Below are 13,806 nucleotides of genomic sequence, written 5' to 3'. Positions count from 1 at the left end.
TTCGTATGATGGACCGGTTATATTTGCTGTCTGGTTATATTTGGTGCTCAAGTAGTAATCTCCAGTCAAACTATAAAGCAAAACTGTATTGTTTATTTTTTATTTATATAACCTTTTGGAATTATTAGTGTAAACTATAAATATTACAAATAGCTATTTCATGTCAAAGTACAATTAATACATGAATCTTAAACAGTGTTTACACCCAACACTCGAAATTTCAAAACTGTATTTACTCCACTTTCATTTTGACCAGCTCAGATAACCTATTGCGTTGTTACGTTGTGAAATTTTGGATATTCTAAACAAATTAAAATTCATATATGCATTTCCCATTGCCTCATTAAGTTGCAAACAAACGGCATTGGTTAGTGCCGACTTTGCGGTTGGACTAGACCTCATCGATACTTAAATAAAGGATTTTCCTATTCATGTTTTATGTTCAATGACTCCTGCCACGTTTGGGTTTTACATTTGGGATTTCCAAGTTTTATCAAATCTATTTATGTTATTTACATTTCCCAGGACTAGTCTTTGGTTTTTTAGAATCCTCTTGAATTAGTTTTGCAATAATTTAAGTTGTTATAATTTATTTTTATTTATACACCGTTATTGGGACCTTATCGTTTATTGGTTAAAGATTGAAAATCATCGTCAATTATTGTCTTTAAACAAAAAAAATTGAATGAAAGGATTCATTTCAAAAAATAGTGCTTTCAGTTGTTCTTATATTCGTTTTTTTTTTTAACTATTTCAAACAATTTTTCTATGATTTAATCGGCTCATCTCAATAATATCCACAACATTCTATTCTGACTTATTTGATACAATTTTTCCTGGAAAATGGGAGTCCAAGTTAATTAGGCTTCATAGATACAAACTCATAAATAGAACGTGAAATAACCATAAAAGTACTGATGCCACCAGTATTAGGGATTTTACAACTATGATTAAGTGGGAGGAAAAACTTTATTAAAACACAAAGTTGTGCTGTCCAACTTCATTGGGTTGCCAGACACACAGCATACTTATTTTAGTCTAATCAGACACTATTTTTAATCTTACGATTAGTAAGCCTAGCCAGGTATACAATAATAATTATAAACAGTAGTATATAACATAAGAACATAACTTTGTTTTTCCTTTCTTCTTTTTTTTGTTTCATCTCTTTGGTTCTTTTATCTCCCCACCCTCCTATTTTCCCCTCCTTTTCCATCCTTTCCCCTTTCTCTCTTTTAACAGAATAATGGATAAAATAGTGATAGAGATGTGACAAGATATATGAAAGACACTTAAGTAACAAATATAAATAAGAAAAAAATCAACAAACTATGTTAAAATTAACATAAAATAAATATTAAAATATTAAAAATGTATACAAAAATAATATAGTAACAAACGAAATAAAATAATAAATAAAAATAGTAAAATAACCAGTTTCCTAATTGATATTAGTTTAAGAAATAATGAGTAATTTATTTCTTTTTAATACGTTTATTGATACTGTGAAAATAAATAACTTTTACATGAATGAATGAAATTTACTTTTGTTCGTAAATTTAGCTGTATTCTTACAACTTAATGCTAGATTTTTGCAAAACCTATCTGTGCATAGGCGAATGAAGGGGCCAGGAACCAAACCATTATTCTCCTTTCTACCAATCTCTGGTCTATTGCTCCAGCCGAGGAGGTTTTGTCTTTGGAAATGAGGCTTTATTCGATCTCAAATAAATAATTTCTATTCCATTTTACTTATTTTTTATTTTATTTTATTTTTTTTTATCCTTATGAATTAATTGAATTTTCCTTTTCTCTTAATGCAGTATTTTTGTTTTCGAATGGTAGAGGTTTCACGTACTTGAGCACAAATAGAGTAACCGTCATTGCTTCTCAGTTGTTACAGAAGAATACTGAGGAATGTCTTGATTATCTGAGCATCTTAAATGTTTGGACAGTTACGGGGTGGGTTCTATATTATATTATATAACAAACATCTGCAACTACAATAAAAACCAAACAGAAAAATAAGTAATTCGGTCATATATTTTATATTGTTTATTTGTTTAGCACAAGTATTAAATAGTTCTTTTTATAAAAATCTGTAAGACTACAACCAATGAATGATCTTGGGTTCACCACTAGGTCACAACCTGTTGCTTCACTGCTGTTTTAAACTAAATGAAATAAAAATCATCTTTAAAGATTTATTTAAATTTACAGATAGGGAATGAGTGTTTATATCTTATATTTCTCTCTAGACGAATAATCTTGTCATTGACTAAATCATTTCAGCTTCTTTAATAGGTAAGAACAAATGGATTTCTACACTTCCGAGATGAATGAATCATATGCCATTAAAAAAGCAAAGTATCCAGAGATATATCAGACAGGTATTAATAATGAAAATACTACTCCCGCAGGTACCCTATCATTATCGTGAATCCCGAGTTCCCCTCGGGAGGAAGAGACGACGTGGTGGGGCAAGTGATGTCAGCTCTTGACTAGTCAGTGATGACCATCGAAGCCGGTAACTTCACCCTCTCCTGGGCCAAGTCTAAGGTATGTCATGTGTGGGTTTTTATTGTCTTTGTCGACTGCATCTGTTTGTTCCAGTAGGTCCCCATATTACCGAGACCGCTCTGAGGATAACAACTCTTGCGATTCTTATCAGTTCCAATCTAAAGTTTTATAAGTTTTGTGTGGCTGATAGTTGGGGAAAAACCTATTTTTAAGCTGACATTCTAATACTCCATTATAGTTCCTACTGATAAACGTTAGCCGTTCGTAACTGTTCTTCTAAAGTATCCAACACGAAATCATTTATCTCCCGATTTGCACAATACTCAATTTTCAAACTTTAAATTGCTTTCCTTAAAGATAAGATATACTGGGCTTTCCCGAACAGAAAATAAATTGAAAAAAAAAATTACTGAAGTATTGTTCCTTGCTGAATTCAGCCCACCCTTTGATATGACTATCTATATGGATTCAGATCACTGTTGATAGAAAATTCTATTTTCTAACACCAATTTGCCTTTTTATTAGATTATTGGCATTGTTTTCTAATTAGTATCCAACAAAAACTGCGGCCTTAAATAATCGAAAGCAATATCAGAATCCAAGCATTATGCGCCTTCCTTTATAATCTACGATCTGCACTTTGATTCTTTGAATTTTTTTTTTTTTAATGCTTGAATTTTTTTGTATTATTATTTAATTTTAAAATATAATACTAATAAAACGAGAAAAAAAATACTGCGATTCCCTTGAAACATTTATATAATTTTATGGAATCGCACTACTATTGTTTCGTATTTTACTTAATTCTATAGTTACTTGATTCATATAGATGGATTTTGCATCATGTTTCTGCCGGAAAAGTTGAAAATTATAAATAATCATGCATGAGAAGGTGTTAGGATAAGAATAGTTTTAAAAATTGATACGTTCGGTCATAAAACATGATTATTGATTTTTTTTTAATCAATTGAATTTTTTTCGGCGGTATCCCGGCATTTTGAAGGCTGATTTCATAAATTGTAAGAATCTTTTGTAAGCTTTTTTTCTTAAGAGAATATTAATGATATAATATTATAGTTATGACAAGAGTAAAACATTTTAACATTGTAAAAGTTCTTATTTTGTTAGTTAGCATGTTTTACGACCGAACTATATACAAATTCGAAAAACCAAAGAAATTAATAAAACTTGTTTTTAATGGAAGACAGCTTGTTTATTTTTTTCATTGTCTCTCTTAAGATGTTCTTGCCTTCAGTTGGTTAAAGTTGTAAAAATTGTATAATTATATTAACTCACAATAGAATATACCTCCTTATTAAAAAATGAAGAAAAAAAAGCATAAAAAGTAATTTAAGCTAGTACATTTCAACGTAGTAAATATATACTTAATTACACAATTTAACTCAAAAATTACTATTACCAACATTTCATGATATATTACATTACATTACACGACAAATATTGGTATATTTGAGGAGCATCCTATCAAAAGCATATGTTAAGGTGCTTTTAACGATCGGGCCAGACCAGATAAATCGGGAGCTCCGCCTACAAAAGAGGTGTGGCCAAGACCAGATATGGGTGGAGCTATGTGACAGAGTGACAGGGTCAGACCCGATAAATCGGTTAGTGAGCTAAAGTAGGAGGGGATCTAGTTTCCATAGTGACAGACAGAGCGGTTCAGTTAGATGATGGTTCATTGTAGGAGATCGATCCGATCTAGGGGCACACTGAATGCCAATACTATTTAATCGCCAAATTTAGTGACAGGATCCCAATATACATCGCAGTTTTTCATTTCAAAATGTCATTTGTAATTACATTGCATTAAGAAAGTATTGAAAATATGGATATTAATCGAAAGGAAATTAGGGCAAATATGAATATTGCTTAAAACATCCAGAAGCTTTCTAATGTGGCATTTTCTATTTGAATTGCCTTTTCCAGTTTATACAAGGTCACATCTGACTTCAGTCATATAATTCTATTTTAATAAAGCAGAGAAATAAATTTAATGTGAAGTTTCGCCTCGATTTAAGACTAAAACTAACAAATTTCGAACCAAATATTTGTAGTCTTGCTAAGTTTTAGTAAGTCCTTCCTTACTAATTGACTTATGTAAAAATTTGATTTTTTCGAAATAAAGTAGATCGTTTGAAGTAGGACATATTCTTTTATAGAAATAGCTAATTTCTAGGAATCAGTGAACAAAAAGTGGCTCCTGATTTTAGGCTACCGGACTACAACGGAGAAAGCGTTCGCATTTATGGAATATTGAGACCCAATAATATTTCAGTGGAGGCTTAATTATATTATATTAAGTATATAATGTAATATTATATGTAATAATAATTATATTATAATATAGCATATTTACAAGAAAGGGCGATAGTTTTATTTTTAACTTTTTCGAGTTATTAAGCATAATAACTATGAATTAGTCCAATCAACAAGGGATTAAAAATAAAACTTATATTGGCTTTTTCTGAAAAATTCTTTCTTGAGGTGCTCAACCGGATTATGTTTTGTGTCACCTCGTTTCTAGAATGATAATTTCAGGGAACGAAGTAACCGAGAAAAATTGCACTTTTTTCAGTTTTTTACTTATACACTCAAATACTATTGGCTCTACCAAGTTTTATGCAAAATTAAAAATAAGAAAAGTTTCTACACGTTTTGGATCTGCTCATTTTTTCATTGGTCACAGCGTTTAGGCACTAATATGCTTTTAAACATTACACAGTGCTAATTCTTCAGTAGTTTATTAAATTTTCTTCAATTTTGCCATGGTAGCACCGTTATACACGATACTTTGTTGGGTTGGGTAGGCGGAGCAATGAAAATTCTATCGTTTAATTGGACCGCTCTGTCAGTCGCTATGGCAACTGTTTTCCCGCCCAATTTTACTCACAACCCGATTTATCTGGTCCGATCGCCTAAAGGCACCTTAATTTGTCCATTTTTCATAGGTAAACATTTTCATCACTCAAAAATTAAAATTGAACATTTTTCAGTTTAATCCAATTCAGTTCATTTTCCAAAAGTGGATAAATTAACTTTTGAATGAATATCATTCATTTGTCCTGGTCATGAAGACAGATTTTTGGAAATGTAAAAAATAATTATGAAAATCCATTTAAAAATAATTAAAATAAAAAATCTGTACTAACTAGCTTCTCATAAAATTGGATTCTACAATCCTTATCTAAAAAAAAATGAATGAATCATTCTTATTACGACGGACTGTCGGTTGTTGAATGAGTGTGCATAATCAAAGCGCCTTCCTGCTGGCAATGCGAACAAAACAAGCTGAGGTTTTATTATTATCATGGACTTCTGTTATTTTCCTCTCAAATTGACCAATTAACTGTCAATGTGGCCGGGGTAATTTGTATAGTGTGTTTGGTTAGGTCTATCTCTCTAGCGGTTGTCGATGTCAGTTGGTGGTTTACTCTGGCTTTCGATTTGCGTACATCTTCTCGATTTGAAGGTAAAATATAGTATGTCGACATTAATAATATCATATCTGTTATTATTTTATTTGTGTGATTTTTTTTTCCAACAAGAACCAATTTCCTCTTGGTAATAACCATAACTCTTTAAAGGTTTAAAGAAATACTATTAAAAACATTGTATATGAAGTTAAACAATTATAATAAAAAAAGAGAAGACGTCATAATGAGTGTATGCTGTTTAATAGTTGTAATAATATGTAATATCTAAAGAACATCATCACTTCCAATAATGTGACAGCTGACGTAAAGACCAGGAGAGCTCCAGGAAATAGCGTGTCTCTTCTGGTTTCTAATTTATTTTATTTATACCTATCTCTTTCCTGGAAGACAAAAGTATGTATTCCTAATTAAACTGAGACATGGGTGTGGATAAAAAAACAAAGCATGATGAAAGCCTTGTCAGGCAATACATTGGTCAGAAAAATATTTGAACGAGTAAAATGGCGAATTAGGACAACTACAGGATTCCTAGACCTCTATTCTGAATCTTGAATAATATTCATCCAGTTTGGCTAAAGAAACTGTTCTTGTAAGTAGATGGCAAAACATTCAGTGTGAATTATACCGAAGATTACATTCTTTGTATTTAACTGGACTAAATTTTATGAGCTGTTTAAAGTTGGTTAAACATTATCCTATATGGTACGTGTCAGACAAATATTTTTTAGTCAATTAATTAGGTAGTGTCTGACGTTATCGGTATTTAATTCCTATTAAATACCCTAAAAAATATTTATCTGAAACTTGCAGTGGCGTTTCGGATAATGTAAAAGTACTTTTATGTGTCTAAACAAGCTTACATCGCTGAAATAATTGTGTATACTAAATAAAAATCATACTGTTTTCTTATATATAACTATTATGGTGTCCTGTTCCAAGAATAGAAAAATAATTTAAGTTTAATACACACTTAAAGGTATTACGATGAAAGGAATATGGTCCGGGTGCGGTCAAGAAAAACTCAAATAGTAGAAATATACTAATTACAGATAATTTTAAAGGTATTACAGATAATTTTTCTTAACAATTAAAGTTATATAGTAAAAATTTATTTCTTACCGTTATTTCACTTAAAACATGAGTAATTTTAATTTTTAAATTAAATTAATAAATAGCATAAATGCTATAGCCTCAACAATTATGCTGCGTGAGAGATTTTGTCGTTTAAGAATTAAATTTGATATCACGCCTGAAGGAGGGGTGCTGTTTGCTACTGTTCCTCCTCTTGTCTTTTATATTTTCAAAATTAATCCAACACATTCACTGCTTGTAATTGACAGATGTGAATGGAGATTCAAAGTTGAATGTTAACGCACGAGTGTTCGCTAGTGTTTCTCAAGGAGTATTGGTATAGTAGACAAGGTTATCAGTTATCAGTTATCCCACTGCTGCAAACTGATTATGACACCAGCAATGGAGCAGAATATTCGCAAATGCACAGATCACTTGTATAGGAAGTGGATCCTTGTGTTTCTAGATTTTTGGGTACCATTTACCCTCACTACGGACGTCAGTTAGTTTGCCTTACGAGCAGTATTGTTGCAGGATGGCGCAAGCGGAGAACGGCCTGTTTCATATGCCAGCAGACGCCTCACGCAAGCGGAGGCTCGTCTTAGACCCTAGAGAGGAAACTTCTGGCGATTGGGGCGGTAGACCACTTCCGACCCTACGTGTCAGTAAGGTGGTTCCGTGTACACTCGGCCTTCACAATGGGTAGGAAAGTTAAAGGAATCTTCCGCGAGGATCACGCGTTGGAAGGAACTGTTTCTAAATAATATGGACATTATTTACAAATCCGGAAAAGAGAATGTGGTAGCCGACTGGTTATCGAGAGCAATAGCAATAAATGCGATCGAAGCCAGGGTGGCCCAGAGGGCTCAAGGCACCAGGAGGAAGACGAACAACCAGATACGCCAGGACTAGACTGCAGGGAAGAGTCGTCTGCAAATGAGGAGGGATGATGAAGAAGCTGGAGGAAATAATAAACGATAAGATACAGCAAGTTATCAGGAAGACAAGGTCCTCTAGTTTAACAAAGATGGAGCATTCCAAATATGGCAAGAGTACCATTACCACTATCTGGTAATATCTATATATCTGGCAATACACAACAAGGCGTCAGAATGGATCAAATTTGAACAGATCAGATCGGGGTGCACTGGTCATTCATCAGATGCACGCCAATGGTGGAGACCATCTAGGACGTGGAAGGACAGAAGGAAGTAACGCTTGCCTATCACCAAGGTAAAACCAATCACCGAGGACTAATTAAAATACTTCAGGCGATCATTTATGGGTATATCAAGATGATAAAGGCTAGGAGCCAGATGAAGCAATGACCGTAGCAAACGCGGCCTATAATCACTCAATTCATACCGTCTCGGGTTTTGCTGCTTTCAAGATACTTTTTGAGTTACACGGCGGCGAGATTACAGAGGTGCGACAACCGGAGAATGGAAGATCGTAAATAACGGCGTAGCGCTTTCGAAACTATGGGCCAAAGTGGAAGATAGGATTGAGAAAGAAAAGAATAAGCACGTATTGTGACAGAATTTGAATGTCAACGAAGGAAGCCATCAAAATAGCAATGCTAGTTTGTCGAAAAGTAGGTTTCAGTTGTGGGAAAGAGGTTCAGCGTCAAGAGTGGTCATTCAGGATGACAGGAATTACGGAAAACAATATCGTCATTGTTAAAAGCTTGGCAAAAGTGGGGAAGCAGAGGACGGTTCACATTAAAACTCCCTGTAACGACGTTATCTCCGGGGCAGAGGTGCCCACTAATGTAATAAATTATCTACACATTTTTCTATTATGCTTTGTATATTTTTGTGTCCTGAATTATTGTAAGTTAGTAATTGTGAGGAGGTGTGAGTTTTATAGTATTATTTTTTTTATTTCTGAGGATTTTGTAAGAGTTATTTACTTCAGTATACTATTAAGATGCGTCTTATTCCTTTATATATTTTTATCTGTAGTTATTTGTAAGTTTACAAGAAATGTTCGTAAGCTGACAAGGGGAGTTACGGTTTGATGTAGAACGATATCAACTGGCAGAGGTACCATATGAGCTGATAGAATGAGGTATCAGTTTATTGAGTCCCATACGGACGGAACCCTCCACTTCTACTAGAAACATATATAAGGGAGGATGGGATGCCTCTGACAATAATTCAACCAGTTGAGCGGTCCCTCCCCGTTCTTTTAACCCCCATCTTCAGTTGTTTAAATATTAGTTATAATTTTCTTCTTGGAGTTTTCCATCTGCAATATATTTATTAATATTACACATAAAATTCATTTTTTTAATAATCATATATCTCTGTTAAAAACTACATCGACTATAACACACTTTATTCCTATTTTGGGCAACACTTTTTTTAAAATTAATTTAGAATCTTTTTTTTTTTTTAAATACCTCATTTTAATTTCCAGAGAGGCCAATCTACTTAACGGGCACTCAGGATAAAGATGGCTCTGAGAATAAGGAATTTTTATTAGGGCAGAGGTTCAAGTGCGGCTATATACATATACATTTTCATTCTTTCAATTTAGATTTAATCAGCTCTCTGTGGCTCACTCGGCCTAATGGAATATAAGGTTTTTATACTCAATATGAAATGTTAATTTCTACATTTTATCCGTATAGATTAAATGTTTTCTATGCAGTTATAAAAGTATATATCTGTTATTTATTGTCGAAAATGTTACCGTAGCAAATATTCTATGATAGTCTCATCTTAATCAATATTAATGATGAATAATTGCTGTACACTTACATATTTTTTTAATATGAATCTTATATATTATTTAATAAACGAAAAAAATTGTCATTTACCCATCTCCATATTTTTGACCCAGATTGGTATATGATCTAGAGGAGGGAAGTTCCATTGACGGTAATTATTCGCTCCAGCGTAACAAGGTGATGGGAAATTACAGATCCTATCAGGCTTGTCCTTCGGGGTTCATCTTACGGTCTATCATCCTCTTCCTTGGATTCTCTTTTTCTTTTATTACAATATATCAAACAATTAATAGAAATAAGAAAGATTTACATTAGTTATAACGGTTTTTACGGGACATCGGGTAAGCTAGAGAATAACATAAAATATACAGAAGTCAATTCAAGCATCATTGTTTGCAAATTTTAGTCACTTTTTCCATGTTGCTCGATTTAGCAAATATTCTAAGTCTCCTTTTCCCGTTTTAAATAAATGTTTTAAAGGTTACATTGGACCATCACTAAATCGGGACTTAGTTATCACACTTTTCTGACTCACAACCATGAACTCAAATTTAGCCCATCTCATCACTACATTCTCCTTAAAATGTAGAGTAAAATGCCCTGCTACATTAAAAGGAGAAAGCTTAGACCTTATACTCATATGTATATATTCATTAATGCTATTTATTTCAGATTAAGAGGTTCGGAAAAAAGAACTTAGTTATCAACACCTTACAATGCCACAAGGCAATCAAAGGAAGAAGGCTCAGTATATATATATATATATATATATATATATATATAATACAGTTCATATATTATATATGTATGAAGTACTAATTCTATTTTAATGAGGGTACGAAAAAAAAGGGACTTAGTGACTTTTTTTGTACACCTCATAAAAGTATAATTACATTATGAGTACATACATAATCCAAGAAATGGAATATATAGAGAAGACGCACTAGTATACATATTCCATTTCTTAGATTATGTATGTCTCATAATGTAATCATAGTTTTATAAAGAGTACGAAAAAAAGGGACTTAGTAAGGCAGATTGGCTGGGAAGGATTGTTTTATTCTATTTTTGATGACATCTTTTGAAAAATTGTAACATGCATGACCCTCCATACACACCAAATGAAAGTTTTGACTCTATTAAGGTATTGGTAGGATGTGGTTCAAATAATCCTGTGAACCAATAAATATCACATCAGCTACTAATGAACAGTTTGTACACTTACAGCTAGCAAGTTTTCTTGTTCCCTCAACCTTGCCAGTATTATTAGCTGATATTGAATTGGAGAATTATTTTTTAACATTTCATGCTCTGTCATTTGAACGATATTATAACAGATACTTCCATGCTTTATAATTTTTATTAGAATGCATGATTTATGATTACAACTTTATGATCTGTTTGCCTTACAGGTGCTATGGACAGCTCTGTCGCTAGCCCTCGGCTTGGAGATCAGGGGAGACGTCATTAGAGGGACTCCATGTATAAAGAAACACCACCAGCTCTTCTGTCCCACTGCCGGCAACACCTATCCACTGTAAGTATTGTGAATACTTTAGGAATGTATCCCCGTTCAATAAGTCTTTTAATCTCGACGTAAACCTGATCTCCGAGGGTATGGTCAATACAGTTTTTCAAAATGAGCATCTTTTTTTTCCGAAAAACAAGAAATTGTTATTTAGGGACATTATTTTGCCAAATATCATGTAAGCCGCTGTTCTCTACAAAGAAAATCACTATTACTTTAAATTAATTAAACAAGTTTCATTTTGAGTGCCTACAGGCCCCTGTAATGATTCTTTAAATATCAAACTTTTCCAAGATAACTCATTTTCTATACTTGTCTTAAGAATAACATTTCCAGGACATTTGTCAAAATAATATTCCAAGAAAGTGATTTCTCTTTCGAAAAAAAAAATTGTCAATTTTGTAACTTGTGTACTACTGAATGTAAAAGTTTAATTGTGTAGCGAATTTACTCTAAAATAGGTATGGATAATGTTTTTCGTGCAACACATAGTTTTCAAGATATCGAGGGTGAAATATCTAGTTAACGTAGGGGTTTAAAATGGCAGACTTGTAATTTCAGAAAAATGGACTTGATCACTCTATTTACCCTTAGTTTTAAATAAGTCATCTTAGTTGTCATTGGCACCTGGACTGAAACAATGCCTCCTCTGGTATTGTTTTAAAATTTTGAATTATACCTTAGTGAGATGGTTGCAATTATGTGTTCGTAGTGGGAAAAACAATTTCGACCCGATCCAATGATGGTCGGTTGTAATTTACAGTGCTAATCGAGATCGGCCATTCAGTCTAACAATTTTGTCAAAGATCTGTCGGTTTTTGGGTTAATGATTTTTTTTTTCTTATGAAATAGCGTACTTTTGCAATTTTTCGCCACTATGCCTGAGACATCTCTTGTATCATATTTTGATATTTATTATATAAAGTCATCGATAAAATATTAGACGGTAAAATAGCGAACTGTTTTACATCTTTCAGAATTTCACTCTCTACAAGTTAAATAACAAGATTTTTTTATTAATTGAAAGGCGATCGTTCTTTCTGCAGCTCATTTCAATATCATAGACTCAAAAAACACAATTTGAAAACAAACTGCAAAACTAATCATTATATTAAGGGTTTTTAAAGAAACACAGCATTCGTGCATGTTCCAAACAGTCACGGAACTAGGGAAATTCAAACTATGGTAGATAGTTCCCTGACTTAAAATTATTAAGTTTTGGAGGATAAGATGCCGATCCAACAACTTCAAAGTACAGAATGGGCACAAATACATTGATTTTTTTTTTCAATTTTTCGAATACTTTTTAGAGGAACGGAAAATACTTCAAATTTTAGATAATTGGCTGCATCTTAAATAAAGGAGGCTGATAAATAAGTATAAACCTCCTTCTATATCTATGTTTATTTAGAAAAATATGTTGCTCTTAATCTGATGATTCGATGAAGCATATTAAGCACAGTAAGAACGGAAGTCGCCCACTAGCGCCACCTAAGCTTTTCCCACTCACGCCCACGTCTAATCTTTGGTGACATCTGCAAAGTGTTAAGAGTGACATTAATCCTTCCCCTTATTACAAATTTTCAATAAAAAAAACTTCTCTAGTATTATAATTTATGGTGATTTATTAAAATATCTTTTCAGTTATTCGAAGAAATTTACCGGCGCTACGCAACCTTACCTCTTAATCCGACCCCGCTAAGAGTTTCCGGACTCCTAACGAAAGTTTCAATTTGAGAGTTACAAATTTAACGATTTGTTTTTAGGTTTGTTCAATTATTTTATGAAGATTGTTTTGAACGTTTTAAATAATTAATAAGTCAATTTTTAATAGTTTTTGACGTGTAAGAAAGCCAAACTAATATTCACAAGCCTGGTAAAAACGCTAAATAAGTCAGCAGCTCCTATAGTTACTGTAATCAATCGTAAAAATAAACGTTTCCTTTTTCTTTCAATGCAACAGCATTATGCCGGATTTTTAATTTGGTCTTAAGTATATTTCATCTCACACCGACTAGCACGATTATTGGAATTAATATTAAACGGATTTAAAAGGACGAAATACACACTGGTAACGCTCTTGGTCTTCCAAACAGTTTTCAATAAGCTTGTAGTAAATTAGACTCTCTCAAATACTTGTATGATATTCTGAACTCATTCCTCAACGGTCAAGCATTTACTATTAGACTAAATTACACCAACTCCATCATCAAACAAATTCATGCCCATACTCCACAAGGATGTTCTATTATTTTTAACTTTCATCTTCATGACATCGTCCAATCCACATATACCTCCATAGCTATGTTCACTAATGACCATGTTTTCCAACGATGTCCATATTTTACACCACACCTCAATAGCTTGGGACTAAGCCAAGATATCTCAAAAACCATTGGAGACGATGATAAGGCAATAGAATTGGTGTTCCAGTTTTTAAAATCACAACATTTACTTACAAAAATATAACTTGATCGGAAGAATAAAAAAAATAAAAA

General features: G+C 32.7%; 1 protein-coding gene across 2 annotated transcripts in view; it reads left to right on the top strand.

Annotated features, from left to right (window-relative positions):
* spz3 (Spaetzle domain-containing protein 3) overlaps window positions 1-13,806 on the top strand; it is a 115,272-nt gene that overhangs the window by 91,509 nt on the left and 9,957 nt on the right. The window contains exons 1-2 of one of the 2 annotated variants that reach the window (XM_014430634.3): window positions 2,449-2,559; window positions 11,193-11,317. In XM_014430634.3, the coding sequence (XP_014286120.1) occupies window positions 2,512-2,559; window positions 11,193-11,317 (173 nt within the window). In that variant the 5' untranslated portion in view covers window positions 2,449-2,511. Of the gene's footprint in view, window positions 1-2,448; window positions 2,560-11,192; window positions 11,318-13,806 lie in introns of those variants that run through there. The other variant, XM_014430633.3, reaches the window with a different exon arrangement.

Source organism: Halyomorpha halys, unplaced genomic scaffold (genome assembly GCF_000696795.3).
Source record: "Halyomorpha halys isolate HHAL.00 unplaced genomic scaffold, Hhal_1.1 Scaffold901.1, whole genome shotgun sequence".
Classification (NCBI taxonomy): Eukaryota; Metazoa; Arthropoda; class Insecta; order Hemiptera; family Pentatomidae; genus Halyomorpha; species Halyomorpha halys.
This window is presented reverse-complemented; position numbering and strand designations above follow the sequence as displayed.